General features: G+C 43.5%; 1 protein-coding gene across 4 annotated transcripts in view; it reads left to right on the plus strand.

Annotated features, from left to right (window-relative positions):
- Positions 1–16,097, plus strand: part of UPF3A (UPF3A regulator of nonsense mediated mRNA decay) — a 71,944-nt gene that overhangs the window by 14,319 nt on the left and 41,528 nt on the right. For all 4 annotated transcript variants that reach the window (XM_073614734.1, XM_073614735.1, XM_073614736.1 and 1 more), the window contains exon 3: positions 13,959–14,065. In XM_073614734.1, coding sequence (XP_073470835.1) covers positions 13,959–14,065 — 107 coding nt within the window. The remainder of the gene's footprint in view (positions 1–13,958; positions 14,066–16,097) is intronic.

Consider the following 16,097-nt stretch of genomic DNA (forward strand, 5'->3'; position numbering starts at 1 on the left):
ACTCAAATATGTGTCAGTTAGGCTGCTTGCATTTTCAGTTAGACATCCACATCCCAAGATGATGGGATAACCAGGGGGATGAGTTGAAGACTTGTGAACCTTGGGTAAGGCAAAAAAGTAGGAACCTTGGGTTGCTGAACATTTAGAAAGGTCCAAGTGGGCTTATCAATCACATTTTTAGAGTAGGCTTTGGTAATGATAATCCTGTATTCATTACAGTAACAATCAATAACTGTTCGGGAAATTGGTCTGTACCATTCTCGATCTGTTAAGAAAATGCAGACACGTATGTTCATAGTTTACACAGTCCATAACTACAAGGTTTCCACCCTTATCAACTTTTTTTGTAATGATAGTAATGCCTTTCTAAGAGGTGGGGAGAGATTATTAGGACATGACCTCAACCAGGTCATCCCTTCCACATCTTTGGTAATTTGTTGCACAAAGGCCCAAATATTAGGATTATTGCCCAATGTAGGGAAATTTTTGGACTTGGCTTTGAATAGTTGAGGGGGAGGGAAACAATTATTCAATGTAGTTGGATCTCGTAACACTGGGGGGCCAAGGAGCGAGTCTATGGACTCTCCACTCTCCTCCCATAGTTCCATGAGTTCTTGAACAGCCTGGACCTCTCTAATTGTGAGATTACTCTCACCAGTAGAGGAGACCAAGTGATCAATGTTTTTGGGGTTATGATATAGAACCTTAAACATTAATCGTCGAGCAAAAACATGCATATCTTTAATTATATCAAATCTGTCTGCATTTGCATCAGGGCAAAGGGTTAAAGTGGTTGTAAACCCTTACAGACCACTTTTTGCTACAGGAAAGCCTATAATAAGGCTTACCTGTAGCTACCCAGGATATCTCCTAAACCTGCACGGTTTAGGAGATATCCCCTGTATTTGCATGTGCCGACGTCATCGGCACATGCGCACTGAAGCAAACTGAAGCAGTTAGAAGTTAGTTTTTTGGGGTTTTTTTTAAAGTGGGTTTACAACCCACTTTAAACCTAACTGTAAGGTCTGAATTTCTTTTGCAGTTAGTGACAAATTGAGATGACAAATCGAGAATTTGAAGTTGTGTTTCTCCATCAGGGGTTTCAGAAGGTTCTTCAGATATCCCTTGTATTTGCATGTGCTGAGGTCATCAGCACATGCGCACTGAAGCAAACAGAAGCAATGGCACATATGTGCCGTTCCTTCAGTGAGTGTGCCATAACCGGCGGCTCCCGCGCACATGCGCGGGAGTGACGTCATCGCGGCTCCGGCCAATCACAGCGCCGGAGCTACAATACCCGTAAGTAACCCGCGGGAGTGATGTCGCCGGCTGGTGCTGTGTACGGGCACCGCAGCGAGGGCTTCGATCTCTAGCTCATTATGCCTTTGTCTTGCAGGTATTAGTTTTTGTTTTTTTTTTCAAAGTGAGTTTACAACCACTTTAAACCTAACTGTAAGGCCTTAATTTCTTCTGCAGTTAGTGCATGCAATGACAAATTGAGATGACAATTGAGATGACAAATCGAGATTTTGAAGTTGTGTTTCTCCATCAGGAGTTACATAGTTTGGGTTTCAGAAGGTTCTTCAGACCCTACGGCTATACTATGCAAATGCACCACTGATTGATTATGTTTTGGCAGATCCAACTGTAAGCGCTTTTCCCGACTTGTTCATTTCCCGACTTGTTCATTCCCCAACTTAGTTGGGGTAGGCGGAACACTTTGGTGGGGGTGGGTCAGCCACGCCTCTTGACCATTGACCTCTGGGGACCCGCCTGCTGACCTTTGACCTTTGGAGGTGGTCTCTATTCCAATCCCTGAGTCCTAACCTTTTTCTTCAAGGGGAAATCCTAACCCCTAATCCTAACCCTAACAGTTCTAACCCTACGTTCTAACCCTAACCCCATCCATCCCTTGTATACTCCATATCATATCTGGCCCTGTACTACCTTTGAAGTCATAGACTGGCCAACTGGGGGTAAAAACCACATTATACTCCATCTGCAGCCACTTGCACTAGTGCCTCTTTGATTAAACCATTGGATTGGACGAGTGTGTGGTGGATGTAGGGTTGTATGGGTGTCTGCAGCTGCTTTCTTGTCTAGTTTTGACAACATTGTCATTTTAACTTTTTGTTATGTCGGAGGTTTTTGCAATTTTTCATGTTCTATTTATACCAAATATACTTTCATAAAGCTGTTTATAATTGACCGGTTGATCCTCTCTGAAGATTTCTATCAATGTATATCCACAAGAATATATTAATTATAGTCACCTTTGGACCACTCACCACAGTCGGGTGTTGTCACCGTAGCCAAGCCAATCTAAGCATACAAAAGGGGACCCTGGTAAGAACTACCCAGGAGGAAAACGGCTACTATAGCAACAAAGGGTCATAATAGGGACTAGGTAAAAGGATACAAAATGTATTGAGTTAAAGAAATAACAGCTAAAAAGATGCGCAGTGTGGAAAGCAGTATTGTTGCAACTTCACATATGCTAGATCAAGAATTAAAACACTACAAAAGTGAAGTGTGAAAATAGACAAAAGACAAAAAGGACGCACAAAACATTACACATAAACAAAAAGTCCGGATGCCAAATACCATTCACATAGAGCAGGGGTAGGCAACCACGGCCCTCCAGCTGTGGTGAAACTACAAGTCCCATGAGACATTGCAAGACCCTGACAATCACAGGCATGACTCCTACAGCTGGAGTGCCGAGGTTGCCTACCCCTGCATAGAGATTGTCATGCGATAATTATCGCTTGATGGGTATAAAAAAAGGTTGATATTTTCTGACAATCGGGATGTGTATGGCCCCCAGGGAAGTGGAGTCACTCGTTGACCTAGATTTCTTTGTGGACCTATAGTTCTCCATAAATACAATATACTACCAAAAGTATTGGGACTCCTGCCTTTACATGCACATGAACTTTAATGGCATCCCAGTCTTAGCTCGTAGGGTTCAATATTGAGTTGGCCCACCCTTTGCAGCTGTAACAGCTTCAAGTCTTCTGGGAAGGCTGCCCACAAGGTTTAGGAGTGTGTCTATGGGAATGTTTGACCATTCTTCCAGAAGCGCATTTGTGATTTCAGGCACTGATGTGGAAGAGAAGGCCTGGCTCACAGTCTCCGCACTAATTCATCCCAAAGGTGTTCTATCAGGTTGAGGTCAGGACTCTGGGCAGGCCAGTCAAGTTCCTTTACCCCAAACTCGCTCATCCATGTCTTTATGGACCTTGTTTGTGCACTGGTATGCAGTCATGTTGTAACAGTAAGGGGCCACCCCCAAACTGTTCCCACAAAGTTGGGAGTATGAAATTGTCCAAAATGTCTTGGTACGCTGACGTCTTAAGAGTTCCCTTCACTGGAACTAAGGGGCCAAGCCCAACTCTTGAAAAACAACCCCTCACCATGATCCCCCCTCCACCAAATGATTTGGACGAGTGCACAAAGAAAGGTCCATAAAGACATGGATAAGTGAGTTTGGGGTGGAGGAACTTGAATGGCTTGCACAGAGTCCTAACCTCAACCCGATAGAACATCTTTGGCATGAATTAGAGCGGAGACTGCAAGCCAGGCCTTCTGGTCCACATCAGTGCCTGAAATCACAAATGCGCTTCTGGAAAAATGGTCAAACATTCCCATAGACACACTCCTAAACCTTATGGACAGCCTTCCCAGAAAAGCTGAAGCTGTTATAGCTGCAAAGGGTGGGCCAACTCAATATTGAACCCTATGGTCTAAGACTGGGATGCCATTAAAGTTCATGTGTGTGTAAAGGCAGGCATCCCAATACTTTTGGTAATATAATGTACAGTAAAACCTTGAATTGCGAGTAACGCGGTTTACAAGCATTTCGCAATACAAGCTGTTTTTTTTTTTTTTTTTTTTAATCCTGACTCGATTTGCAAGACAAGCAGGATTCAAGCCTCTGGGGTGCGCAGTACCGTATTTGGCCAGAGGTGCGAGGGCACTCGGGGCCAATCTGAGACACTCTGAGATACTCGGAAACACTTTGCTCCTGAGTGTCTCCGAGCATCTCTAAGTGTCTCAGAGTGTCTTCGAGCGTCTCCGAATGTTTCCGAGTGTCTCCGGCGCCCCCCCCACCTCTGGCCACATGCGGTACTGCTTACACTAGCAGTGACACTGGAACAAATTATCTGAGTTTCCATTGATTCCTATGGGGAAACGGGCTTTGATATATGAGTGCTTTGGATTACAAGCATTCTTCTGGAACAGATTATGCTCGTAATCCAAGATACTACTGTATATGCTTATATATCTTAAATATAGATTTCAAATAGAGCAGGACAAAGGACACATTACATTGATAGTAAGTAATGCCCCTTGTGCTGATTTTTTTTCCCTTTTTAATAAACTAAGGTGCCAAACAATCAACTTCACATATTAATAAAAAAAACATGCAAATTATATTTGACAGTTAAAATTGAACAATTGATATAAAAAATCCTTATGTACTGTATAAGGAAGCTCCAACATTTGACATCATACTGTACATGTGTCAATTGATCCAATTTTTTAGATCAATTGCTTTATTTTTAACTATCACATAACATTTGTGTGTTTTTTTTTATTAATATATGAGGTTGGTTGTTTGGCACCTTAAAAGTCCCCTGGGTGTAGACTGTACAATTAAAGTACTTGTCTTAGTAGGTCTGGGATGTGGAGTCAGATTGAATCTCATCCCACACTGGAGAGTTCTCTGTGTGATCCGGTATCAGTAAGTAACCGCTATGTAATTCCAATATTACAATTGCTTGGATGATACAGTAGGGCAAAAAGTATTTAGTCAGCCACCAATTGTGCAAGTTCTCCCACTTAAAAAGATAAGAGAGGCCTGTAATTGTCATCATAGATATACCTCAACTATGAGAGACAAAATGTGGAAACAAATCCGGACAATCACATTGTTTGATTTTTGAAAGAATTTATTTGCAAATTATGGTGGAAAATAAGTATTTAGTCAATATCAAAAGTTAATCTCAATACTTTGTTATATATCCTTTGTTGGCAATGACAGAGGTCAAACGTTTTCTGTAAGTCTTCACAAGGTTGTCATACACTGTTGCTGGTATGTTGGCCCATTCCTCAATGCAGATCTCCTCTAGAGTAGTGATGTTTTGGGGCTGTCGCTGGGCAACACGGACGTTCAACTCCCTCCAAAGGTTTTCTATGGGGTTGAGATATGGAGACTGGCTAGGCCATTCCAGGACCTTGAAATGCTTCTTACGAAGCCACTCCTTCGTTGCCCGGGTGGTGTGCTTGGGATCATTGTCATGCTGAAAGACCCAGCCACGTTTCATCTTCAATGCCCTTGCTGACGGGAGGAGGTTTGCACTCAAAATCTCATGATACATGGCCCTCATTCTTTCATGTACACGGATCAGTCATCCTGTTCCCTTTGCAGAAAACAGCCCCAAAGCATGATGTTGCCACCCCCATGCTTCACAGTAGGCATAGTGTTCTTTGGTTGCAACTCAGCATTCTCTCTCCTCCAAACACGACGAGTTGTGTTTCTACCAAACAGTTATACTTTCATCTGACCATATGACATTCTCCCAATCCTCTTCTGGACCATCCAAATGCTCTCTAGCAAACCTCAGACGGGCCCGGACATGTACTGGCTTAAGCAGGGGGACATGTCTGGCACTGCAGGAGCTGAGTCCCTGGCGGTGTAGTGTGTTACTGATAGTAGCCTTTGTTATGTTGGTCCCAGCTCTCTGCAGGTCATTCACTAGGTCCCCCCGTGTGGTTCTGGGATTTTTGCTCACCGTTCTTGTGATCATTTTAACCCTACGGGGTGAGAACTTGTGTGGAGCCCCAGATTGAGGGAGATTATCAGTGGTCTTGTATGTCTTCCATTTTCTAATTATTGCTCCCACAGTTGATTTCTTCACACCAAGCTACTTGCCTATTGCAGATTCAGTCTTCCCAGCCTGGTGCAGGTCTACAATTTTGTTTCTGGTGTCCTTCGACAGCTCTTTGGTCTTCACCATAGTGGAGTTTGGAGTGTGACTGTTTGAGGTTGTGGACAGGTGTCTTTTATACTGATAACAAGTTCAAACAGGTGCCATTAATACAGGTAATGAGTGGAGGACAGAGGAGCCTCTTAAAGAAGAAGATACAGGTCTGTGAGAGCCAGAAATCTTGCTTGTTTGTAGGTGACCAAATACTTATTTTCCACCATAATTTGCAAATAAATTCTTTCAAAAATCAGACAATGTGATTGTCTGGATTTGTTTCCACATTTTGTCTCTCATAGTTGAGGTATGCCTATGATGACAATTACAGGCCTCTCTCATCTTTTTAAGTGGGAGAACTTGCACAATTGGTGGTTGACTAAATACTTTTTTGCCCTACTGTATACTTACATGCTGTGGGAACCCTGGCATTTCGTTACACTGATGGTGACTGTGAGATCGCTCCTACTTGTGTTATATACCTGACAAGGTCGGGACTGAAGTGCTTGGTGATCCATCCATCTTCTTTTTTTATCCAAGAAAAAGTTTTTATTGAAAAAACAAGTACGTACAGTCCAAGAAAACCACAGTTAAATTGTACATAGTAGCCTAAACAGGCATATTTCCATATAAGAATCAGGCACATACAAAAATGTAAAGTACATCCCACTGTTAGAAAATAAGATGGGAATTGATAACACAACCTCCTACCTATGGAAATACCAACCCTCTATCTGTAACCAACCCGAGTTCAGAGCTCCAATCAGGGCTAATGCGGGGTACACCATGGCTTCAGCCGTTATTAAGGCGCAGTAATCTGTCCATGACCAGGTCCTCCGGAGCTAACCCAGGAGTGCCTAGCCATGGTTCCCATAGTTTTTCAAATTTTCTTGAACATCCCCTGTGTTGGTATATAATTTTCTCCATTCTTAATATATGACCTAGTGCAGTAATCCATTCCTTGACTGAGGGAGGCGTTTCAGATTTCCAGTGTACCATGATTAGCTTGCGGGCCACAAATAGGGCTCTAGTTAAAGCTTCCCTGACGTGGGGTTCCCACTCTAGTTCATCTAACACATTCAAAATACAGTGTCTAGGGTCCAGCGGTATGGAGACCCCAAACACTGCGTTCAGCGTGTCCACCACCCCCCCCCAGTACACATGCAATCTGGGACATCTCCATAGCATATGTATTAGATCTCCGTGATCTCTCTTACATCTAGTACAGGTTGGGGTGGGAAGAAGTCCCATATTATGTAGCCTATGGGGTGTGTAATACGCTCTCAGAAGTGTATATAGTTGCGTTAGTCTTTGCGTTACATTCAGTGAACATATGGAAACTGACTGCAAGACCTCCTCCCATTGATCCTCATCCAAGGGTCCAACATCCAACTCCCATTTCCCTTTTACTGTCAAAGGATGCTTTAGAAGGTATTTGTGGAGCAAGGTGCTATAGCTCTGGGAAATGAATCCTTTAGAGGTCTCTGCCCCTTTAAGCAAATCTGCCAAAGGGTTCGAGCTAATGTGCCAATCAGAGGTTTTTGACTGTGCTTCAAATGCATGTCTAAGTTGCATATAGTAAAAAAGCATGGAGGACGGGAGACTATATAGGTCCCTTAAATTGTCAAATGAACATAATTTGCCTTCTCTTATGATTTGCTTTAGGTAGAGAATGCCAAACCTCTTCCACCTTTCTGCATGTTGCAATTTAGCAAGTTCTGGGTAGGACTCATTTCCCCATATAGGACTATATTCGTTGATACCTGTCGCCTCCTGAATGTATTTAGTTTTGTTCCATATTTTTTGTATGAGGGCATAAGTGGGAAAACATTTCTGAGGCTTGCTAAAGGCTGCGGCCTCCAAAGCCGTGGGAACGGATTTAACCCCTATCGTATGTAGCATTATATATTCTGAAGCGCTAGGGACCCTGGCCGTAGACTCCCCCTCCACGGCCATGGTGCCTATTAAATGTTGCATTTGCGAAGACAAGTAATAAAGCCATGGATTAGGCAATGCAAGTCCACCTTCATCTTTAGGGCGTTGTAAGTTTTCTAGTTTTATCCTTGGTGGGCGGTTCTTCCAGATCAGTTCACGAAAAATGGCATTAATTATTCTGAATATCTTAAGTGGGATGACTACCGGAGAATTATGTAGTATGTATAACAGTTGAGGCATCAGAATCATTTTAATTAGATTCACTTTGCCTGCAACCGACATACACAGAGCATTCCAGGTTTTAACTCGCAGCCGAAATCGAGCCAGTAGTGGGGAAATATTCAACTGACTATATTCCCTAATCTTAGGAGAGACCTGTATCCCCAAGTATCTGAAGGAAGCAGATACAGGGATTCCCCCAACTTTCTCTTCATTTAATAATCTTGCATCATCCATTGGCATTAGGGCTGACTTGGTCCAGTTTATTTTAAGGCCTGAAAAGTCCCCAAAGCGAATCACTGTATCCATTGTGTTTTTTAGGGAGTGGTCAGTGTCACCCAAAAGAATCATAGTATCATCCGCGTAGAGCATCACCTTCTCCTGTCTGTCACCATAACAGAAGCCGGTGATATCCCGACAGTCTCTGACCCGTATTGCCAACGGCTCTATGGCTAGAGCAAACAGCAGGGGGGACAAAGGGCACCCCTGCCGTGTACCCCGCCCCAGAGCAAAGGGCAGTGACATTCTACCCGCCTCTCTAATTATCGCCTGAGGGCAATGATATAATAAACGTACCCAAGAAATATATATCTCTCCAAAACCGAATCTTTTCATTACCTCCCATAGGTATGGCCATTCCACACTGTCAAAGGCTTTCATTGCGTCGAGAGACAACAATGCTCTCTTACCTTTATTATCCGGTGGGGACTGCATGTTAAGATACAATCTCCTAAGGTTTATTGCTGTTGATTTGTTGGGCATAAATCCCGCCTGATCAGGGTGTATAATTGAGGTAACAGCCTTATTCAACCTTATAGCCAAAACCTTTGCCAATATTTTGATGTCTGACTGCAATAGGGATATCGGTCTATATGAGGCCGGGTCTACGGGGTCCTTGCCTGGTTTTAAAATTAAAACAATGTGGGCTCTAGACATGGAGGGTGGTAGGGTATTGTGCTTCCTAGCGGTAAGAAATACATTTAAGAGCTTGGGGAGTAGTATCTCAGAATAGGTTTTATAGATTTCCATAGGGATACCATCCCCTCCGGGGGCCTTACAGTTAGGGAATGCAGCCACCGCCTCTTGCATCTCATCAAGAGTCAGAGGGGCGTCTAATTCTTTCCTCTGGGATTCCCTAAGCTGTGGAAATACAATGCCATCCAAGTAACTGGACAGCTCCTCGGAGCTATATCTGGAAGAGGAGCAATATAGCTTCTCATAGAACTCCGCCAGCGTCTGGAGTACCTGATCTGGGGAGTGTACCAGCCGTCCGTCAGCCCTCCTTATGGACCCGATTGCCGGAGATCTCTTATCAGAATTGGCTATTCTGGCTAAGAGGCGTCCGGTCGTCTCCCCTTCCTCAAAAAAGGCAGTCTTTGAAAAAAACCTCTTTTTGTCCGCCGAGGAGGTCAGCAGGTGCTCATAAGCTGATTGAGCCGACTGCCAAGCCTCCCTCGCGGAGTCAGTTGGATCTTGGACATACCTTGCCTCAAGGGAGTAGGCATGGGATTCCAGTGTGTCCCGCAGCGCTTCAGAATGTTTCTTAACCTTGGTAACCTCATTGCTAAGTATTTTCTTAAGGTGTGTTTTGAAGCCCTCCCATTCTGCAAGGGTAGACAATGAGCCCGGTTGACATGAAAAAAACTTTTTTATGTTGCCTTCTAAGTTCTCAGGGGAGGTAAAAAGCTGAAGCCAAAAGGCTTTAAATTTCCACGGTACCTTTGGGAGTGTGGATTGGTGGGATACAATAAGGTTTATCACCAAATAGGAGTGATCAGATACACGCCGAGGTTTGTACGAAATGTCTAGCACCGAGGAGAGCATAGCCGGGTTTCCCACTGCCAAATCTATTCTAGATAAGGAACCGTGTGCTTTCGAGAAACAGGAGAACTGTTTAGCAGTGGGATTCCGGTGTCTCCATAAATCCAGCCATCCCACCTCCTGTAGCAGTCTAGCCAGCGGAGTTAGACCACAAGAAGCCGGGGTGCTCGGGCCCGGGTGTTTATCCAGGGCCGGAGCTAGCCAGCTATTGAAATCGCCCACCAGCAATAACGGGAGATCCGGCTTCCCCTCCAGAAATTCCAGGAGGAGCCGGAGTACCCGAGCATTAAATGGGGGGGGGATGTACACACAAGCCAGAATACATTTCAGAATACCAATACGACAATACAAAAATACAAATCTACCCTCCTGGTCTATTTTGGACTCAAATTCTTGATAGTCCAGGGAGCTGTGTATCACTACACTCACCCCCCGAGAAAAGGAGGTGTGAGTGGAGTGGTACGACCACCCAATCCATCTATATCTCATACAACTTATAGAATCAGACGTTAAATGTGTTTCCTGTAAGCAAATAACCGCAGGATAAAACTTTTTCAGACATGAGAAAATCATAGTGCGTTTCAGGGGGGAGTTCATGCCCCTAACATTCCAGGAGATCACCGGTGAGCCCGCCATGGCAAGAACACAGTTAGTTGTGGGGGAAGGTTAGAGGGTGGCTTGCCTGCGCAGAGACCACCGAAATCCTGTTGGGAGAGATTGCAGCAGGTTTGAGTAAATTCAAAATAGCAGGTGGTTAGTGGGAGTGAGACTCTTGGACTGCGGTAAAAAGCAGGATGTATAGAATAACATAGCACAATGGTGCCAACAAACAGCAGTGCAACTGCACTGAGGTATTTCCTTTTGTGATTTGGCGCTCTCACTCCTGTGAGAGAGCAGGCAGGGATAAACAAAGTAGGCATCCTGATGAGCCATGCCAACGGGGCAGGCCCATAGGGCCCAACACGGCCTAAAAACAGACCAACTAATAATTCAGACATCACAAGTCAAGTAAAGGGGGGTTTCACAGTTCAGTTCCTCTCGCTGAAGAAATATGGGATGATTCCCGGCACATGGGTAACTTTGAAGAGGTCAGGTGAGTTGGTAGATTGTGGTAAAAGGGTGTAAAAAACAAAGTGAAAAGGAAAAAAAGGGAGGGGGCCCAAAGACGGCATGGTGGTGACTTCGTGGACCAGAAAAGACAGCAAAAAAGGAGAGAATGTGGCATCTCGATGTGTAGGCAGCTCTCTTACCATCTGGAAGTATGTCCTGTTCAGTCACCTTCCACCTCAGCACGGTGACGCCGTAGTGCTTGTTCATTATGGTCCAACCAGGCGGCAGCTTCTCTGGCAGAGTCGAAGAATTGTGCATGTCCTTCCGCTGTTACTCGGAGCTTCGCTGGGTATAGCATAGCGTATGGCAGTTGCAAAGCTCTTAGGCGCCTCTTCACATCGCTGAACTTAGCTCTATTTCTTTGCACCTCGGCCGAAAAGTCTGGATAGAAAGACACTCTTACGCCATTGAACTTCACTGTGGCCTGTTCTCTTGCGCAGCGTAGCACTGCCTCTCTGTCACGGTAATGTAGCAGTTTGGCCAACATTGTTCTGGGGGGAGCACCCTGTGGGGGAGGCCGCCCCGGTACTCTATGGGCCCTCTCCACTGTAAAGAATGGGGAAAAGGCTTCTCGGCCAAACAGTTCAACCAGCCAGCTTTCCACAAACGATGTGGGATCTCTACCCTCCGATTTCTCAGGGAGGCCGACTATACGGACATTGTTTCTGCGCAAACGATTTTCCGTGTCTTCTGCTCTGTTATATATATCTTGGGCCATGCGGTAAGCTGCCTTTGCTTCTCGCGCCACCGGGGGTAACTGCTCCTCCAAATCACTTACTCTGCTCTCAGCTGCAGTTGCTCTTTCTCTAAGCTTTTGGAGGTCCTGTCTAAGTAGTGAGACCTCTTCCCTCAGGCCCCCAAACTGCTCCTTCATATCAGTGACTGTGGCCGTGCACACATTAACAGCCTTCAAAATATCAGCCAGGGTGGGCTGCTCCAGGGTCTCAATTATCTCATCTGACGGTGGGGGGGAGGGAGGATGACTAATGTCCTCATGGAGCTGCTCAGGCATGGTGTCTGTATCAAGGCCCCAATCAGCTTGTGAAAAAAGATCTGCAGCTTCCCCGTTACTTGTAGTCCCCCCCGCTTCCTGGATTTGTATTTTCTGTGTGTAGTATGTCATGTCTCTGTACTGCTCCTTACCCTGTCCTTTCAGCTGCTTCTTGCTGGTATTATCCCTGGGCTTGTCCGTCGTTCGCGGCGTGCGCTGTGCTTTGGCTGCTGCAGCGGCGGCGCCATCTTGCGAGTCCGGTCCCGCCATCTCCAACGGGCCTCGGCGGGTCTTTGCTCTCGTGCAGAGGGCCGGTGGTGGGTCCGGATAATAGGGGGTCTCGGTAGCCAGCTGGGGGGCCGAAAAAATCAGGATCTGAGGTGCCGGGAAAGGATCAATCTGAGGATCAGGCAGGAGCTGTGAGAAGTGCGTCCTCTCACATGCCGGTCTTGGCCACGCCCCCGATCCATCCATCTTCAATCAGTGTCTGTCATTGTATAACCCAGTGTTTCTCAACTCCAGTCCTCAAGTCACCCCAACATGTCATGTTTTCAGGCTTTCCTTGTTTTGCACAGGTGATTTGATCAGTTTCACTGCCTTAGTAATTACCACAGCCATTTCATCTGAAGGAAATCCTGAAAACATGACCTGTTGGAGCGCCTTGAGGACTGGAGTTGAGAAACACTGGTATAATCACATATTTGTCATTTATTAAGATCATACAGCAGGACTTTCTACACATTTGAGGATACAATAATACATTTTTTCTCTGTGAGGAGAATATTTTTCTCTCCCTCATTTTTTCAATATCTGGACTATCCATTGTCCCACTGTGTCCTCTTTCTATGAATATTCCATCCCTGACTGACTGTTTGACTTTTTGTGGTATGACTTCATCCTTTATCCCTGGTCACTGTGACTGTATTATTTCAAAAGTGAAACAGTGTGAAACATTTCTGTGGTTACGGAATCACACTGTTCCCTTCAGGAATCATCCAGCTCAGCCTTTCGCCCCAGGTGGCGTGGGGTATTTTTAGGTGCTTATAGGGGGTGTATGATATTGGGGAGGGATCAACCCACTGCATTTATCCCCTTCATTATCTTTAGAGATACATTTTTGTATCACCTATTTAATCTTTGGGGAATTGGTTGTACCATTAGTAGTTTATCCCATTTAGGGATTTTATTAGGGATTTAGGAAATTTAGTATTGGCGTTATTTGTATTTTGCTCTTTTTTCAGCAAATAAACATTTGTAGTATAATGCCCCGTACACACGGTCAGACATTGATCGGACATTCCGACAACAAAATCCTAGGATTTTTTCTGACGGATGTTGGCTCAAACTTGTCTTGCATACACACGGTCACACAAAGTTGTCGGAAAATCCGATTCTGAACGCAGTGACGTAAAACACGTACGTCGGGACTATAAACGGGGCAGTAGCCAATAGCTTTCATCTCTTTATTTATTCTGAGCATGTGTGGCACTTTGTGCGTCGGATTTCTGTACACACGATCGGAAATTCCGACAACGGATTTTGTTGTCGGAAAATTTTATAGCAAGCTCTCAAACTTTGTGTGTCGGAAAATGTCTGATGGAGCCTACACACGGTCGGAATTTCTGACAACAAGGTCCTATCACACATTTTCCATCGGAAAATCCGACCGCGTGTACGGGGCACTACTCTTTAGGGTGTGTGTTTATATCATTCTGTTTGTTATTTTTCTTATCCTTTGCTATGTGGCGTCACAACCTGTCAGTCCTATATATCAATATTCATACTTTTGAGATAAATATCACATGAGTTATTCGCATGAGTTTATCTCCGTGAATTGACTCCTTTGTTTCTTACTTTCTGACTTTTTGTCTAATGTTTATGTTTTTCTTTTCCAGTTTATACCCACATCTCTTTTCTAGAGCCTATATTAATTTTAGAAATCCAGATGACATCTTCCTGTTTAGAGACAGGTTTGATGGATTTATCTTTATTGACAACAAAGGTGAGAATAGTTGTTTAAATTCTTGCTTAGCTTTTAATTACTTTCCTTTTAGTTCTAATTTATACAGTAACATGATTATAGATTTTATGTCATACTTATGCAGAAATGCTTGTCACTTTTTTTGTTTTAATGGGTTGTTAATTATATTTTAATGTGTATATGGGAAATTTAAAAACAACATTGAAGGGGATGTCCTTTATACTATTTCTCCAGAAGTTCCTTAGCAAATGTAGGTAATAGGAACAGGACATTTCTACTACATTTACAGGTATCCAGACCACATGTGGCTACAAAATCAGCTAAAATGTTTTACCTTACTTTGTACTCAGGTTCAAAGTATGTTTTTAGAATGTAGTTTGAGTTATCCATAATCAAGTCTGCCACAATATAAAACGGTCTAAAGTGAAGCAAATCGTTTTCTGACCCTCAGGGTCCTTGCTAGTTCTGCTGCAGTGAAGGTGAAACTATTGAATGATGCTAATTTAAAGCTCAACTCTAGCAACAACAAAAAAAGTTTTATGTATTGGATAGGATGGAGAAGGGCCATAGCTCTTTTTATTGCTGTCTGCATCCCTACTGATGAGATTTGCCATATTTTTAAGAGAGGGATTGATAGGAAATCTCTTCTATAAATAAAAGTGCATTTGCATTTTAGCATTGCAGGGTTGGAACTTCTGACAGTGTTTTTGTTTTTTTTGTTTTTTTTTTGCTGTTTGTGCCTTCCTGTCCAGGTGACAACTACCCCTTAATTTATTGTCCTGGTGGCAGAGGGACAGGATAATCTACCCTATTGGGTCACAGGCAGCAGCCTAACAGAAATATCCACTCTTAACAAAAATGGGTACAGCTTGGGGGAAATAGGCTTTTTAGGGCTTTAGCATAGTGAGTATGGGGTGAGTATAGCAGTTTGAGCTGCTTTTGTATTTTTGGGAACTGAAGGGATCCTTCTGTATAGCTTTTGCCCAAGCTGAAATTGAGTTTAAAAATCAGTCTATGCACTTGTATGTTTTTTCAGCTATGCGTGTGAATGTTATTAGCTTAAAGTGTAAAGTTTAAACAAAAACACAAATCTGGAAAATTGCAGTGATCAAAGCATGTCAAAACAATAAGTCAATTCAGCTTCCAAACTTTGCATTGGACACTGGGGCTACCAATCATATTAAATAACTGAGTGAAGCACAGGTGGGCTGAGGCTGAGCAGGAGTTTTACAGGAACAGCATATAATATATCTTTGAATTATATCTTTGAATCTACTGATCACTTTTGCATGTAATGTTCCCAAAATTATATAGGCTTAGTTATATATGTGTTTGTAAAAGCCATATTTGCTTATCATATACAGGCTGTGTTTCACTGCTTCGTGTATTTCCCTTGCAAGTGTATTGGCCCAATTCACTTTATCCTGCATCCATTACAAGATGAAGCACTATATTAAATAAAATAATATTTGGAGAACCAATAACTGAACCTGCCTGCCTGCCTTTGGAAAGACCTGTTGGAAATAAACTGCAGACAGTTTAGACATGCCACACACAGAACGGCTCCCTACAGTTCTGAATTCTAAATATTGTCATAGCTCTTGATATAATGAGGTCCAGGCTGTACTGTTTAGCTCTGTATAGTATGTTCATAACTTCTATATTCAACAAATGTCAAGGGTCAGGTTCTCCCTGAAGACACAAGACACAAGGAGTTACATCCTCAGATGTCTTTTGAGACAGCGAAACTCATCCAAAACTTCTTCAAAAGGCTCCACATGTTTGTAAGCAGTAAAATCACTTGATTTTATCAGGAGAAATGAGCTGTCTGATTATTACACATAAATACCCACTTTAACTCCTGAAACGCAAACATGTGTCAGTCAGAATATGCATATGAGGTATGTGCAGTTAATGCTTGCTAATTTACATGCGCAAACCTTTGCGGATCCACATTGCACATACAAAAAAAAGTCCCATTTGCCATCATCAGAGTGCTTAAAAAGTTATGCAAAAATATACCTAAATAAGACATGCAAACAAATTTCTCCCT

The sequence above is a fragment of the Aquarana catesbeiana genome, linkage group LG02 (assembly GCF_042186555.1).
Source record: "Aquarana catesbeiana isolate 2022-GZ linkage group LG02, ASM4218655v1, whole genome shotgun sequence".
NCBI lineage: Eukaryota > Metazoa > Chordata > Amphibia > Anura > Ranidae > Aquarana > Aquarana catesbeiana.